The 18,549-nt window shown below is 33.8% G+C and overlaps 1 protein-coding gene across 9 annotated transcripts; it reads right to left on the bottom strand.

The window, feature by feature from the left end:
- Positions 1 to 14,599: 14,599 nt before the first annotated feature.
- Positions 14,600 to 17,655, bottom strand: LOC145126074 (kxDL motif-containing protein LO9-177-like). 9 transcript variants are annotated; one of them, XR_013716287.1, is made up of 8 exons: positions 17,328 to 17,654; positions 17,078 to 17,201; positions 16,625 to 16,771; positions 16,290 to 16,405; positions 16,073 to 16,135; positions 15,899 to 15,968; positions 15,443 to 15,700; positions 14,806 to 15,025 (listed from the first exon to the last, which is right to left on the bottom strand). XR_013716287.1 is itself a non-coding variant. In XM_079061481.1 (6 exons), the coding sequence occupies exons 1-3, from the start codon at positions 17,390 to 17,392 to the stop codon at positions 16,390 to 16,392; spliced, it is 228 nt and encodes a 75-aa protein (XP_078917607.1). In that variant the 5' UTR covers positions 17,393 to 17,654; the 3' UTR covers positions 14,600 to 14,798; positions 14,987 to 15,025; positions 15,443 to 15,700; positions 16,290 to 16,389. The 9 variants fall into 9 exon arrangements, 3 of the variants coding, with proteins under 3 accessions (XP_078917607.1, XP_078917608.1, XP_078917609.1); XM_079061481.1 differs by lacking the exons at positions 15,899 to 15,968; positions 16,073 to 16,135; positions 17,078 to 17,201 and adding an exon at positions 14,600 to 14,798 and having other exon boundaries at positions 14,987 to 15,025; XR_013716288.1 differs by lacking the exons at positions 15,899 to 15,968; positions 16,073 to 16,135 and having other exon boundaries at positions 16,705 to 16,771; positions 17,328 to 17,648.
- Positions 17,656 to 18,549: the final 894 nt, after the last annotated feature.

The raw sequence follows: 18,549 nt of genomic DNA, 5'->3' as shown, positions 1-18,549 counted from the left end.
CTGGCTTTAGCTTCGACATTAGGTGCGTCAGACCTGATTGCTAAGGTAAACTGAAATAATCATATTCGTCATAATTTTAATTATATAATGTTAACACATGCAGTGTGCAGACATTTTGTCTAATTTTATATACGATAGAATTCCTCTTCATTTTGTGACGAAATACTTGTGATATAAAGTAATGGAAATCGTCCACCTCAATAGCAAGAATATATTAGAAAGTATATCAAATTACACAGAACATGAAAACATGTGAAGGAGAGCACTCGACAACCATTTAATCTAGCCACAAATATGACGAAATAAATAAATAAATAAAATGAAGTGACATTTAAAAAAAAAAAAAAGAACGTATAATCCCAAGATCAATCAAACCGCTCTATAATGCTTTTTTTTCTTTTGATATAGTAGTCGGTCTACTTCTTGGAAGGCGGTGGAGCAAAGAAAGGAATATTGGGAAGAGTTGTTGGAAAGTTAGGGATGGTAGGCATAGAAGGCAATGGAGGCAAGGAAACTTTGGGCATGTTAGGGATGCTGGGTATTTGTGGTAGTGGCAATGTGGGGTTGGTGGGCATTTGTGGTTGTGGCAGTGTCGGGATTGTTGGTATCTGTGGTTGTGGCATTGTCGGGATTGTTGGTACTTGTGGTTGTGGCAGTGTTGGGAATGTGGTTGCTTGCAGCAAATTGCGGGAAGCAAAACACATCTCGTTTGTTGTAATTGAGAGTAGTGCAATTGCAAAAACATAAAGGTAGGAGGTGGAAGCCATTGTAGGATTTCTGTGAGTTGTTAAATATGGGTCAAGAGAGATTCTCAGAAGTGATCGAAGATTAGTGAAGTTGAGTAAGATGTGAAAGTTAATGCCCAATCCACCAAGTATATATAGATAATGCACAGAGATAATGAATTCAATAAATTACTAATTAACGTGTCATGAGTTTTGTTAAGACTTTCATTTGGTTGGTTGGGAAGTATATATACCAGCATATGCAATATAATAAACGGCATCTGGCATGAAGATATCCTAGGCATGTTGCTAAACAACCTCCAAATAACAAGAAATTGTTTATTTATCTTCCAACGTTAGGTAAGCTATTTTACCACATAATATGAGATGAGAGTACTTTTCCTTTTAAGAAATTAACGACAAACAACAAAAAAGCAATATCAAAAAAAACATTAGATGCCGAAAAAGTTGTCTAAACTATAGTTTGGTGTCGTGGTTATTTTTTACTTAAATGAATTTGATAGGGATTAGACTTATCCAGCAAACTACATATGCATATTTAATATTAAAACAACACTCAATACAAAGGGAAAAGCATACTAAGTTTTAATATTTTCTACAAATTTGCTCTCATTAAAATTTTTCTTCCATTTCTTCCGTGTTGCAAATCTTTAGAATATATTTTTAATCATATTTATTCAAACAAGACTTGATAGAAAACAAATGAAAAATAAGTCCATAGAAAATTGATACGAAAAAGGAAATATTATATGAAAACATACGAGGAACACCGGAGCAATCGTAAATACACACGTTGCATGATAAAAGACAAGTACCTGTATGAACGACAAATAAACATAGAGGACCTTATTAATCCTTTTCAAATTCTTGATGAGCGTCCGTATTGCAAACCTTTTGTAAACAACCCAAAATCCAACTAATTATGCATCCCAAGTTTAGTCTTTAGGTTGTAGTAATTACCAACATGTCCCATCAACGTCTTTACTCTATATCAATATTTAAGAAATAAATATTGCAGGACTTGGCTATAATGCAAAACATAGAATAATCTTCATACAGTAACCGCTACACGTCATGTTCTTCCCTAAATTTTTTCATATCCTAACTTACCTGTCACTCCTTAACAATCAATCGACAACCACCTTGTACAAAACAAAAATTGCATCCTCTCTTCTGATTCGTTTCTCAAAAAGCGATCGAAGCTAGCATCTCCCTTTTCTCTTTATTAATCAAGCAAACACATGTGTCTTACTATCTATTCCTGCCTTCTTATTGGAATTGCATCACCTCTTGATTCTTTCTTTTTTCTTTTTTTTATTACGAGTTGCAGGTGTGAAAACGATGGGGTCAAGTGTTGATATGGAAGGTTTGTTATGGCATGATGGCGTAAATGATTTGTGGTAATAGTATGATGATCATTGAAGTTCAAGTGAAGAGGTGGTGATGATGATCGGTAATAGTTGTTTTTTGGTCGTGATTGTGGCTGAATTTGTACTGGTTAGTGGTTGTGGCTGAATTTGTACCGGTTAGTGGTCGAGGATAATGATGGTGGTCGATGGTGATGAACATGAGGTGTATGGTGGTTCAGGTTGGTGGAAGGAAAGTAGGTGATAAGGAGGTATAAGGGTGTTGTTTTTCTTCATTATCAATCTCCAACGTGATTCGAACTTGCCCATAAGCTATTTCTTTAACAATACCATTGATTGGTTTCAAAAGCTCAATCAGGAAAGTTGGATAGGCATAGAGGTTTTTTGGAATATGAAGTATGTTTTACGTAGCCAGGATTGATGGATGTTATGGTCTCTTCATCTTCATTCCTAACCTTATTTGACCGATGGAAGTGCATAGAGGTCATTGCCATGGTTGTATGGAGATGAGAAAAGAAAAACCAGAAAAGGGGAGAATCTAACTTCTTAAACATGTATGAGAGAGAGAGATGGACAACAAATGAGTTTGTGTAAGGGAGTAACCGGTTTACCCCTTCGATTCTTCCAAAATGATCAATTAAAGCTACCAAAAACGACCTTATGCCCTTAAAAAGTAACTAAAAAAAATATGGACACATAGACCAATTCTAACCTAATTAAGTCATAACATCATACATAGATTTTACACACATATACATACATTATAAACACATCTTCATTACATACAAATACACATACATATATTTATTTCTATTGGCATACATACAAATACATATATATATATATATATATATATATATATATATATATATATATATATATATATATATATATATATATATATATGTATATATAAATAAATAAATAAATATATATATATATATATATATATATATATATATATGTACCAAATACACATACACATTCCAAATACGCTTATACATGTACTAATTACACATACACATACAAATACTATATATTTCACATATACAAAGAAACATATAAACAAATATATACAAATACACATCCATTTATATATACAAATACACACATATTCTTCATATTTCTAATTTCATACTTCTTAAATACAACCAATTTCACACAAAGAAATATATAAACAAATATATACAATTACCCATCCATTCATATATTAAAATATACACGTGTACCAAAAAATACACACATACATTTCACAAAATCAACATATTTATACCAATAATTTCATTCTTGCATATAAATCAACATATAGGAAATCAACAGAAAAGTGTTCATCATATATACCAAATTCACACATTCATATACACAATTTCATAAAAAAAACACACCCAAATCAGTAGAAAAGCGTGATGTACGATAGCGGTCGCCGCAGTAGAACACACAGTGGCGGGGGTGATATGCAACAACCCTAAAATTAACAAAATCATCAAATTGGAGTGCAAATTCCGTTCAGAAAATCAAAACAGAGTGGAAAGAGGGAAAGTAGCACCTTCCGTCGCCGACGAAGCTCGGATAAGTGTTTTATCGGTGTCGGTAAAGTCGACCTCCGGTGAGGGTGGAAACAGGCTGCCGCTACGTGGTGGAGGAGGCCGGTGACACCGGTAACTCGACTGAAACCGTCGGTATACTCGTGTTGGAGGGATCAAACGACGCCGGAGAATCAAAGGTGGGAGCAAATGATCGTGTCTCGTGTTCGCTGTTCTGGGATAGGAGACCAACTAAAGGGATAACGCTTTTGCAGCGCCTAAACCCTAATTGCGATGACGAGCTGGAGGGAAGTATTCCCAGTCATATTTTGGAGACCATTAGCGAAGAAGACGTCGTCTCTACTCAGGACGCGGCTATTGGGTATGAACGGAGGAACCCCATTTATTAGATCAACGAAACAATGCAGAGCCACGATTGAATCTTGGCATCAACACAAGGATTGTTGACGTGAACCTTTTAGCGACGCCACGACGACGCTGGCTTTAGCTTCGACATTAGGTGCGTCAGACCTGATTGCTAAGGTAAACTGAAATAATCATATTCGTCATAATTTTAATTATATAATGTTAACACATGCAGTGTGCAGACATTTTGTCTAATTTTATATACGATAGAATTCCTCTTCATTTTGTGACGAAATACTTGTGATATAAAGTAATGGAAATCGTCCACCTCAATAGCAAGAATATATTACAAAGTATATCAAATTACACAGAACATGAAAACATGTGAAGGAGAGTACTCGACAACCATTTAATCTAGCCACAAATGTGACGAAATAAATAAATAAATAAAATGAAATCACATTTAAAAAAAAAAAAAAAAAACGTATAATCCCAAGATCAATCAAACCGCTCTATAATGCTTTTTTTTCTTTTGATATAGTAGTCAGTCTACTTCTTGGAAGGCGGTGGAGCAAAGAAAGGAATATTGGGAAGAGTTGTTGGAAAGTTAGGGATGGTAGGCATAGAAGGCAATGGAGGCAAGGACACTTTGGGCATGTTAGGGATGCTGGGTATTTGTGGTAGTGGCAGTGTGGGGATGGTGGGCATTTGTGGTTGTGGCAGTGTCGGGATTGTTGGTATCTGTGGTTGTGCCATTGTCGGGATTGTTGGTACTTGTGGTTGTGGCAGTGTTGAGAATGCGGTTGCTTGCAGCAAATTGCGGGAAGCAAAACACATCTCGTTTGTTGTAATTGAGAGTAGTGCAATTGCAAAAACATAAAGGTAGGAGGTGGAAGCCATTGTAGGATTTCTGTGAGTTGTTAAATATGGGTCAAGAGAGATTCTCAGAGGTGATCGAAGATTAATGAAGTTGAGTAAGATGTGAAAGTTAATGCCCAATCCACCAAGTATATATAGATAATGCACAGAGATAATGAATTCTATAAATTACTAATTAACGTGTCATGAGTTTTGCTAAGACTTTGATTTGGTTGGTTGGGAAGTATATATACCAGCATATGCAATATAAAAAACGGCATCTGGCATGAAGATATCCTAGGCATGTTGCTAAACAACCTCCAAATAACAAGAAATTGTTTATTTATCTTCCAACGTTAGGTAAGCTATTTTACCACATAATATGAGATGAGAGTACTTTTGCTTTTAAGAAATTAACGACAAACAACAAAAAAGCAATATCAAAAAAAACATTAGATGCCGAAAAAGTTGTCTAAACTATAGTTTGGTGTCGTGGTTATTTTTTACTTAAATGAATTTGATAGGGATTAGACTTATCCAGCAAACTACATATGCATATTTAATATTAAAACAACACTCAATACAAAGGGAAAAGCATACTAAGTTTTAATATTTTCTACAATTTTGCTCTCATTAAAATTTTTCTTCCATTTCTTCGGTGTTGCAAATCTTTAGAATATATTTTTAATCATATTTATTCAAACAAGACTTGATAGAAAACAAATGAAAAATAAGTCCATAGAAAATTAATACGAAAAAGGAAATATTATATGAAAACATACGAGGAACACCGGAGCAATCGTAAATACACACGTTGCATGATAAAAGACAAGTACCTGTATGAACGACAAATAAACATAGAGGACCTTATTAATCCTTTTCAAATTCTTGATGAGCGTCCGTATTGCAAACCTTTTGTAAACAACCCAAAATCCAACTAATTATGCATCCGAAGTTTAGTCTTTAGGTTGTAGTGATTACCAACATGTCCCATCAACGGCTTTACTCTATATCAATATTTAAGAAATAAATATTGCAGGAATTGGCTATAATGCAAAACATAGAATAATCTTCATACAGTAACCGCTACACGTTATGTTCTTCCCTAAATTTTTTCATATCCTAACTTACCTGTCACTCCTTAACAATCAATCGACAACCACATTGTACAAAACAAAAATTGCATCCTCTCTTCTGGTTCATTTCTCAAAAAGCGATCCAAGCTAGCATCTCCCTTTTCTCTTTATTAATCAAGCAAACACATGTGTCTTACAATCTATTCCTGCCTTCTTATTGGAATTGCATCACCTCTTGATTCTTTCTTTTTTCTTTTTTTATTATGAGTTGCAGGTGTGAAACGATGGGGTCAAGTGTTGATTTGGAAGGTTTGTTATGGCATGTTGGCGTAAACGATTTGTGGTAATAGTATGATGATCATTGAAGTTCAAGTGAAGAGGTGGTGATGTTGATCGGTAATAGTTGTTTTTTGGTCGTGATTGTGGCTGAATTTGTACTGGTTAGTCGTCGAGGTTAATGAGGGTGGTCGATGGTGATGACCATGAGGTGTATGGTGGTTCAGGTTGGTGGAAGGAGAGTAGGTGATAAGGAGGTATAAGGGTGTTGTTTTTCTTCATTATCAATCTCCAACGTGATTCGAACTTGCCCATAAGCTATTTCTTTAACAATACCATTGATTGGTTTCAAAAGCTCAATCAGGAAAGTTAGATAGGCATAGAGGTTTTCTGGAATACGAAGTATGTTTTGCGTAGCCGGGATTGATGGATGTTATTGTCTCTTGATCTTCATTGCTGACCTTATTTGACCGATGGAAGTGCATAGAGGTCTTTGCCATGGTTGTATGGAGATGAAAAAAAAGAATAACCAGAAAAGGGGAGAATCTAACTTCTTAAACATGTATGAGAGAGAGAGAGAGAGATGGACAACAAATGAGTTTGCGTAAGGGAGTAACCGGTTTACCCCTTCGATTCTTCCAAAATGATCAATTAAAGCTACCAAAAACGACCTTATGCCCTTAAAAAATAACTAAAAAAGTATGGACACATAGACCAATTCTAACCTAATTAAGTCATAACATCATACATACATTTTACACACATATACATACATTATAAACACATCTTCATTACATACATATATTAATTTCTATTGGCATACATATATATATATATATATATATATATATATATATATATATATATATATATATATATATATATATATGTACCAAATACACATACACATTCCAAATATGCTTATACATATACTAATTACACATACACATACAAATACACATACATATATTAATTTCTATTGGCATACATACAAATACATATATATATATATATATATATATATATATATATATATATATATATATATATATATATATATCTACCAAATACACATACACATTCCAATACGCTTATACATATACTAGTTATACATAAACATACAAATACTATATATTTCACATTAGGTGCGTCCTGATTGCTAAGGTAAACTGAAATAATCATATTCGTCATAATTTTAATTATATAATGTTAACACATGCAGTGTGCAGACATTTTGTCTAATTTTATATACGATAGAATTCCTCTTCATTTTGTGACGAAATACTTGTGATATAAAGTAATGGAAATCGTCCACCTCAATAGCAAGAATATATTAGAAAGTATATCAAATTACACAGAACATGAAAACATGTGAAGGAGAGCACTCGACAACCATTTAATCTAACCACAAATATGAAGAAATAAATAAATAAATAAAATGAAGTGACATTTAAAAAAAAAAAGAACGTATAATCCCAAGATCAATCAAACCGCTCTATAATGCTTTTTTTTTCTTTTGATATAGTAGTCAGTCTACTTCTTGGAAGGTGGTGGAGCAAAGAAAGGAATATTGGGAAGAGTTGTTGGAAAGTTAGGGATGGTAGGCATAGAAGGCAATGGAGGCAAGGACACTTTGGGCATGTTAGGGATGCTGGGTATTTGTGGTAGTGGCAGTGTGGGGATGGTGGGCATTTGTGGTTGTGGCAGTGTCGGGATTGTTGGTATCTGTGGTTGTGGCATTGTCGGGATTGTTGGTATTTGTGGTTGTGGCAGTGTTGGGAATGTGGTTGCTTGCAGCAAATTGCGGGAAGCAAAACACATCTCGTTTGTTGTAATTGAGAATAGTGCAATTGCAAAAACATAAAGGTAGGAGGTGGAAGCCATTGTAGGATTTCTGTGAGTTGTTAAATATGGGTCAAGAGAGATTCTCAGAGGTGATCGAAGATTAATGAAGTTGAGTAAGATGTGAAAATTAATGCCCAATCCACCAAGTATATATAGATAATGCACAGAGATAATGAATTCTATAAATTACTAATTAACGTGTCATGAGTTTTGCTAAGACTTTCATTTGGTTGGTTGGGAAGTATACCAGTATTTGCAATATAAAAAACGGCATCTGGCATGAAGATATCCTAGGCATGTTGCTAAACAACCTCCAAATAACAAGAAATTGTTTATTTATCTTCCAACGTTAGGTAAGCTATTTTACCACATAATATGAGATGAGAGTACTTTTCCTTTTAAGAAATTAACGACAAACAACAAAAAAGCAATATCAAAAAAAACATTAGATGCCGAAAAACTTTTCTAAACTATAGTTTGGTGTCGTGGTTATTTTTTACTTAAATGAATTTGATAGGGATTAGACTTATCCAGCAAACTACAATGCATATTTAATATTAAAACAACACTCAATACAAAGGGAAAAGCGTACTAAGTTTTAATATTTTCTACAAATTTGCTCTCATTAAAATTTTTCTTCCATTTCTTCAGTGTTGCAAATCTTTAGAATATATTTTTAATCATATTTATTCAAACAAGACTTGATAGAAAACAAATGAAAAATAAGTCCATAGAAAATTAATACGAAAAAGGAAATATTATATGAAAACATACAAGGAACACCGGAGCAATCGTAAATACACACGTTGCATGATAAAAGACAAGTACCTGTATGAACGACAAATAAACATAGAGAACCTTATTAATCCTTTTCAAATTCTTGATGAGCGTCCGTATTGCAAACCTTTTGTAAACAACCCAAAATCCAACTAATTATGCATCCGAAGTTTAGTCTTTAGGTTGTAGTAATTACCAACATGTCCCATCAACGTCTTTACTCTATATCAATATTTAAGAAATAAATATTGCAGGAATTGGCTATAATGCAAAACATAGAATAATCTTCATACAGTAACCGCTACACGTTATTTTCTTCCCTAAATGTTTTCATATCCTAACTTACCTGTCACTCCTTAACAATCAATCGACAACCACATTGTACAAAACAAAAATTGCATCCTCTCTTCTGGTTCGTTTCTCAAAAAGCGATCGAAGCTAGCATCTCCCTTTTCTCTTTATTAATCAAGCAAACACATGTGTCTTACTATCTATTCCTGCCTTCTTATTGGAATTGCATCACCTCTTGATTCTTTCTTTTTTCTTTTTTTTATTACGAGTTGCAGGTGTGAAAACGATGGGGTCAAGTGTTGATTTGGAAGGTTTGTTATGGCATAATGGCGTAAACGATTTGTGGTAATAGTATGATGATCATTGAAGTTAAAGTGAAGAGGTGGTGATGATGATCGGTAATAGTTGTTTTTTGGTCGTGATTGTGGCTGAATTTGTACTGGTTAGTGGTTGTGGCTGAATTTGTACCGGTTAGATGGTGGTCGATGGTGATGAACATGAGGTGTATGGTGGTTCAGGTTGGTGGAAGGAGAGTAGGTGATAAGGAGGTATAAGGGTGTTGTTTTTCTTCATTATTGATCTCCAACGTGATTCGAACTTGCCCATAAGCTATTTCTTTAACAATACCATTGATTGGTTTCAAAAGCTCAATCAGGAAAGTTGGATAGGCATAGAGGTTTTTTTGAATACGAAGTATGTTTTACGTAGCCAGGATTGATGGATGTTATGGTCTCTTCATCTTCATTGCTGACCTTATTTGACCGATGGAAGTGCATAGAGGTCATTGCCATGGTTGTATGGAGATGAGAAAAGAAAAACCAGAAAAGGGGAGAATCTAACTTCTTAAACATGTATGAGAGAGAGAGAGAGAGAGATGGACAACAAATGAGTTTGCGTAAGGGGGTAACCGGTTTACCCCTTCGATTCTTCCAAAATGATCAATTAAAGCTACCAAAAACGACCTTATGCCCTTAAAAAGTAACTAAAAAAAATATGGACGTATCGACCAATTCTAACCTAATTAAGTCATAACATCATACATACATTTTACACACATATACATACATTATAAACACATCTTCATTACATACAAATACACATACATATATTAATTTCTATTGGCATACATACAAATATATATATATATATATATATATATATATATATATATATATATATGTACCAAATACACATACACATTCCAAATACGCTTATACATATACTAATTACACATACACATACAAATACTATATATTTCACATATACAAAGAAACATATAAACAAATATATACAAATACACATCCATTCATATATACAAATACACACATATTCTTCATATTTCTAATTTTATACTTCTTAAATACAACCAATTTCACACAAAGAAATATATAAACAAATATATACAATTACACATCCATTCATATATTAAAATATACACATGTACCAAAAAATACACACGTACATTTCACAAAATCAACATATTTATACCAATAATTTCATTCTTGCATATAAATCAACATATAGGAAATCAACATAAAAGTGTTCATCATATATACCAAATTCACACATTCATATACACAATTTCATAAAAAAAACACACCCGAATCAGTAGAAAAGCGTGATGTATGATGGCGGTCGCCGCAGAAGAACACACAGTGGCGGGGGTGATATGCAACAACCCTAAAATTAACAAAATTATCAAATTGGAGTGCAAATTCCGTTCAGAAAATCAAAACAGAGTGGAAAGAGGGAAAGTAGCACCTACCGTCGCCGACGAAGCTCAGATAAGTGTTTTATCGGTGTCGGTAAAGTCGACCTCCGGTGAGGTTTGAAACAGGCTGCCGCTACGTGATGGAGGAGGCCGGTGACACCGGTAACTCGACTGAAACCGTCGGTATACTCGTGTTGGAGGGATCAAACGACGCCGGAGAATCAAAGGTGGGAGCAAATGATCGTGTCTCGTGTTCGCTGTTCTGGGATAGGAGACCAACTAAAGGGATAACACTTTTGCAGCGCCTAAACCCTAATTGCGATGACGAGTTGGAGGGAAGTATTCCCAGTCATATTTTGGAGACCGTTAGCGACGAAGACGTCGTCTCTCCTCAGGACGCGGCTATTGGGTATGAACGGAGGAACCCCATTTATTAGAGCAACGAAACAATGCAGAGCCACGATTGAATCTTGGCATCGACACAAGGATTGCTGACGTGAACATTTTAACGACGCCACGGCGACGTTGGCTTTAGCTTCGACATTAGGTTCGTCAGACCTGATTGCTAAGGTAAACTGAAATAATCATATTCGTCATAATTTTAATTATATAATGTTAACACATGCAGTGTGCAGACATTTTGTCTAATTTTATATACGATAGAATTCCTCTTCATTTTGTGACGAAATACTTGTGATATAAAGTAATGGAAATCGTCCACCTCAATAGCAAGAATATATTACAAAGTATATCAAATTACACAGAACATGAAAACATGTGAAGGAGAGCACTCGACAACCATTTAATCTAGCCACAAATATGACGAAATAAATAAATAAATAAAATGAAGTGACATTTAAAAAAAAAAGAACGTATAATCCCAAGATCAATCAAACCGCTCTATAATGCTTTTTTTTTTCTTTTGATATAGTAGTCAGTCTACTTCTTGGAAGGTGGTGGAGCAAAGAAAGGAATATTGGGAAGAGTTGTTGGAAAGTTAGGGATGGTAGGCATAGAAGGCAATGGAGGCAAGGACACTTTGGGCATGTTAGGGATGCTGGGTATTTGTGGTAGTGGCAGTGTGGGGATGGTGGGCATTTGTGGTTGTGGCAGTGTCGGGATTGTTGGTATCTGTGGTTGTGGCATTGTCGGGATTGTTGGTATTTGTGGTTGTGGCAGTGTTGGGAATGTGGTTGCTTGCAGCAAATTGCGGGAAGCAAAACACATCTCGTTTGTTGTAATTGAGAATAGTGCAATTGCAAAAACATAAAGGTAGGAGGTGGAAGCCATTGTAGGATTTCTGTGAGTTGTTAAATATGGGTCAAGAGAGATTCTCAGAGGTGATCGAAGATTAATGAAGTTGAGTAAGATGTGAAAGTTAATGCCCAATCCACCAAGTATATATAGATAATGCACAGAGATGATGAATTCTATAAATTACTAATTAACGTGTCATGAGTTTTGCTAAGACTTTCATTTGGTTGGTTGGGAAGTATACCAGTATTTGCAATATAAAAAACGGCATCTGGCATGAAGATATCCTAGGCATGTTGCTAAACAACCTCCAAATAACAAGAAATTGTTTATTTATCTTCCAACGTTAGGTAAGCTATTTTACCACATAATATGAGATGAGAGTACTTTTCCTTTTAAGAAATTAACGACAAACAACAAAAAAGCAATATCAAAAAAAACATTAGATGCCGAAAAAGTTTTCTAAACTATAGTTTGGTGTCGTGGTTATTTTTTACTTAAATGAATTTGATAGGGATTAGACTTATCCAGCAAACTACATATGCATATTTAATATTAAAACAACACTCAATACAAAGGGAAAAGCCTACTAAGTTTTAATATTTTCTACAAATTTGCTCTCATTAAAATTTTTCTTCCATTTCTTCCGTGTTGCAAATCTTTAGAATATATTTTTAATCATATTTATTCAAACAAGACTTGATAGAAAACAAATGAAAAATAAGTCCATAGAAAATTAATACGAAAAAGGAAATATTATATGAAAACATACGAGGAACACCGGAGCAATCGTAAATACACACGTTGCATGATAAAAGACAAGTACCTGTATGAACGACAAATAAACATAGAGGACCTTATTAATCCTTTTCAAATTCTTGATGAGCGTCCGTATTGCAAACCTTTTGTAAACAACCCAAAATCCAACTAATTATGCATCCCAAGTTTAGTCTTTAGGTTGTAGTAATTACCAACATGTCCCATCAACGTCTTTACTCTATATCAATATTTAAGAAATAAATATTGCAGGAATTGGCTATAATGCAAAACATAGAATAATCTTCATACAGTAACCGCTACACGTTATGTTCTTCCCTAAATTTTTTCATACCCTAACTTACCTGTCACTCCTTAACAATCAATCGACAACCACATTGTACAAAACAAAAATTGCATCCTCTCTTCTGGTTCGTTTCTCAAAAAGCGATCGAAGCTAGCATCTCCCTTTTCTCTTTATTAATCAAGCAAACACATGTGTCTTACTATCTATTCCTGCCTTCTTATTGGAATTGCATCACCTCTTGATTCTTTCTTTTTTCTTTTTTTTATTATGTGTTGTAGGTGTGAAAACGATGGGGTCAAGTGTTGATTTGGAAGGTTTGTTATGGCATGATGGCGTAAACGAGTTGTGGTAATAGTATGATGATCATTGAAGTTCAAGTGAAGAAGTGGTGATGATGATCGGTAATAGTTGTTTTTTGGTCGTGATTGTGGCTGAATTTGTACTGGTTAGTGGTTGTGGCTGAATTTGTACCGGTTAGTGGTCGAGGTTAATGATGGTGGTCGATGGTGATGAACATGAGGTGTATGGTGGTTCAGGTTGGTGGAAGGAGAGTAGGTGATAAGGAGGTATAAGGGTGTTGTTTTTCTTCGTTATCAATCTCCAACGTGATTCGAACTTGCCCATAAGCTATTTCTTTAACAATACCATTGATTGGTTTCAAAAGCTCAATCAGGAAAGTTGGATAGGCATAGAGGTTTTTGGAATACGAAGTATGTTTTACGTAGCCAGGATTGATGGATGTTATGGTCTCTTCATCTTCATTGCTGACCTTATTTGACCGATGGAAGTGCATAGAGGTCATTGCCATGGTTGTATGGAGATGAGAAAAGAATAACCAGAAAAGGGGAGAATCTAACTTCTGAAACATGTATGAGAGAGAGAGAGACTACAAGAAAATTTTGATTTAGCTACGAAAAAATTTCGTAGGTAAAAGCTAAAATTTCGTAGCTAAACCTGAATAACTACAGAAGTTGCTACGGAATTTGTCAATGAGATTCCGTAGGTATATATTTCTTGTAGCAAACTGTTTAGCTACAGAAATATAGTTCCGTAGCAGTTTTGCTACGGCATTTATTTCGTAGCAATTTAACTACAACGCACTTCCATAACAATTTTGTTACAATGGGGTGCATAGCAAATTCCGTAGTCATTTGTTTCATAGCAAATTCCGTAACCATTTGTTTCGTAGCAAATTCCGTAGCCATCTGTTCCGTAACAAATTCCGTAGGCATTTGTTTCGTAGCAAATTCCGTAGCCATTTGTTCCATAGCAAATTTCGTAGCCATTTGTTCTGTAGCAAATTCCGTAGTCATTTGTTCCGTAATAAATTTTGTAGCCATTTTGTTCCGTAACAAATTATGTAGCCATTTGTTCCGTTGCAAATTCTATAGTCATTTGTTCCATAGCAAAAATAGGTTCCAAAACAAATTCATAACGATAAAAATATTCAACAAAATCGAATTTCCATTTATAATATTCGTTGAAATATATAAAAATGCAATAAATTTAATTTTAATAGTTACATAAATTTTTATAGATATATTACATAATTGAAAATCCTTTTACATGGTTCCCTGACCATCAAAACTGAATATTAATTACAAATACACAAACAACCATAGATGCTCAGCAAAAATGGCATAACCTACAAAATCAAATTTACAAACAACTTGATTAACATTCAAATATCTTGTATGAAATCTCACTATATCTCTAGTTTTTGACCAACTAGAGATTTACAATCTAAAAAAAACAAAATATAGAAAAAAAAAACAATTCAACTCTTCTATTTGATACACTATTACCATATACACACAAAACAAAATGAATCACCTTTTGAGCACCACAAAAAAACAGTGACCTCATAAACACCTGCACATATTTGTTGATTTTTTTTGTTACTTTTGGAACAAAAAGAAAAGTCTATAGCTGTTTCTTCTTTCCCCGTTAAACCGACTGCTCTATTAAAAATAATCAAAATAGTGAACCGCTTTAATTTATAAAAAATAGTTCAAAGTTTAAGAACTCATTTAAATCCTATGTATACACTAATTCTTCTTCCCATCTATTTCTATATGCAAATGAATTCAGAAAAATTAAAAGTTTGATTTGGACTCATTTAAATCCTCTATATACTCTTTCCCACCATACATCTCTAATAGTTATGGCTGTCACAAGAAATGGTTCTAATGTATGGTCTCAATAGATGCATTGCAACCAACAATTTGAAATCAGTTTATACATAAATAGAACATTAATCCTCATGGTAATTGGATTAGAGGTGTTTACCACTAAAGAAGATGCACAGGTCCCCTCCTCTGACCCGTTATCATAACAGTCCTCACTGGTATGTAGGTGAAAAAATTGAAGATTTTCTGCACGAAACATAACATTTGGTTGTTAGAATCATGCCAAACGAGTAAATAATTCATAACCTTGAAACAATTTCAAATTTTTATAGACTCCCAGTAGAACAAATATCCTGCTTCTTTTACTGTATGGGCACAACTGGAGCAGCTCCAAATTCTGTCCCACCTCACATTCTTGCTGCATATTTTAAAGGCAACATCACATATACAAACATATGGTTCAGGGATACAATCAAATAATATAAAACCATATAAATGTATATTTGCATACTCAAAATGAAATTGTGGAAGTAAATTAGAACAGAAAGTGAAGCAACTAAAAGTACTTTGATATCAACATTGAGAGGTTATCCAAGAGCGAAAAACAAATACCAACCAATTGTACTTGATTCTAGATTTTGAATGAACTGCTCAAAGAAGAACTTACTTTCAGTTGGTGTTTTTCCCTGCTTATAAGACCATACATTAATTGTGGTATTTTCTTGAGTTCTTTAGACAAAAAAAAAAAAAAAAAAAACAAAAAAACAAAAAGAACCAATGATCGAACTACCACAGGCATGCATATGGGTTGAAACATATTGAATTTGTCAACTTCCTGCCAGATGTCTGAAAGCTTTTCATACAATGGAAAATTAAAATAAAAGTCACAAAAAAAAACCTGATTTAAAGCATATAACAGAATAAAAGAAGTATGAAGCTCATAACTATGAAAAAAATTTAATTCCTTGACCAGATTGGTAAAGAAACAAAAATATATCAACGCTCACCTTTTCAACAATGTGGATGACTTCTTTAAGGTTTAAAGACTGTTGCTTGCTATAAAAGATAGAGGAGAACTTTGCTTGAGAATAAGGGCAATTACGAAAATCATTTTCCCCAACCCCTGTTAGATGGTAACCATAATAAGTTAGCAACGATATCAATAATAAATAAACTACCCATATAGATTATCAAATTTTATGACACTGGAAAAAACAAAAAGAAATACAAACATAAGGTTGTAATATTTGCTGTTAAACTCCTGAAAGAAAAATAAACTATTGATTTAGGGTTAAATGCTACAATTAGAAAGATTGCAACTTTTTGTAACTTGTAAACCAACCTCAGCTTTTGAAATATATAATCAAGGTCCAATTTCATGGACTTTAAGAGACGTGTATTTGTATAAAGATCAATTGACACCTCTGCATAACAATGCTCTGTATTAAAATGAGAAAGCACTGCATTATTATCTTGCAAACGCTCCAACCTGCAATTATTTAAAAAAAAAAGGATATAAATTTTGACAATCTGTAATGATGTTTTTTCTGAATCATTTACATGTAACTTGTCAACATTTTCCCTCTTATTAACCAAGAGACTGATGACCACAAGAGTAATAAAAGTAATGCTATATCGATACTTTCTGACACAGCATGACAATATTGTTAATTTCATTAATCTTATGTCAGTCGAACAAACAATCAAACCAATACTTTTATTTTCGAACAAAGAACATCATATTTACAATATTGTTAATTTCATCAATTAAGGTAAAACTTTAACTTCGAATTACCTCTATTCTTCTCATGATCTCATTAATCTTATGTCAGTCGATTGTAAGTGTGGTTGGAATTTATTTAGGGCTCAGATGAAGAAGTTCATCAAGGTAGAGACGGAGTCGGTGTTTTCTACTTCCCCTTTGTTCATGCGGAAAGTCAAGTCATTGATTTGATTTCATGGAGATAAGAGAGAGAAGATGGATTTAGGGCTTCAAAGCACCAACCACATAATATAGAAAGAATGAAAGAGGATAAACAAATTACCTGAAATTGTGATTCTTACCACAAAATTCATGAGATACGTCAGACGATCGAAGTAGTAGGCACATGGAGGTGATAGAAGGAGAGATAATCAACACCGATGAACACAACTGCGACGATTTGTTTTCACTCGATAGTCGGCGATTCCAACAGCAGTATCAATGGTGTTGTGCGTGGGTTTGTTGTGAAGCCCTCCATATCCTAATGGAAGCACAGATGAGAGTTGTCTGTTGGTAACGCGATCAACAGATTGAGATTCGTGGTTGGAGGTGGGAGATGGAGAAGTTTCTCGAAGAATGAATGAAGCGGCCACTTATGTGGGCAGCAAAAGGGAGTAAAAGAAAGCACAACGGTTACAGGTAAAAAAAAGTCATTTTTTTTACTAATGACTCTGTTCAAAAGGACAGTGTGCTTTAATCGTATGTTTAATAAGAAAAAATAAAAATACTTATAATAATATGTAAAGAATTTTATTTATCATAATTAAATTATAATTAAAAATCATAACACAATCAAAAACAGTAATTTATTTTTTTTTTGGTAAAATATTTTTTTGTATTTTACTACGGAAGTATATTCCGTAACTAATTGACTACGAAATATTCCGTAGCCACATAGCTACAGATTTAGATTACGTAACTATTTTGCATATTTAAAAACAACTTAGATATACAAATAACAACGGTTAACCTTTCCGTAACAAATTCCGTTGTAGATTAGCTATAACTTTTTATTGTGTAGCAAATTTTCGTCACAAAGTAGCTACGAATTTCTATTATGTAGCAAACTAGCTACGTATTTTTATTCCGTAACCAATTTTGTAGCCAACTAACTACAAAAATGGATTACGTAACAAGTTCCGTAGCAAACTAGCTACAACCAACAATCATGTAGTATATTTCATAGTAAAATATCTACAAATTTTGATTTTGTAGCAACAATTCAAGATTTAGCTACGGAAATGCAACTCCGTAGCTATTTCCGTAGAAAAATAGCTACGGCCAACTATTTTGTTGCATATTCCGTAGTATAAAATCTACAAATTTTGATTACGTAGTAACTTTTTGTAGTTATTCCTAGTTTAGCTACCGAATGTAACTTCGTAGCTATTTCCGTAGAAAAATAGCTACGAAAAGCCATTTTGTAGCACATTCCGTAATAAAATAGCTACGGATTTCAATTTCGTAGCAAGTTTTTGTAGCTATTTTGGATTTTTCTTGTAGTG

Source organism: Lactuca virosa, chromosome 7 (genome assembly GCF_052849685.1).
Source record: "Lactuca virosa cultivar CGN04683 chromosome 7, Lactuca_virosa_CGN04683_v6, whole genome shotgun sequence".
Taxonomy (NCBI): Eukaryota; Viridiplantae; Streptophyta; class Magnoliopsida; order Asterales; family Asteraceae; genus Lactuca; species Lactuca virosa.
Note: the sequence above shows the minus strand (reverse complement) of the source record. Positions and strands in the feature narration are given on the sequence as shown.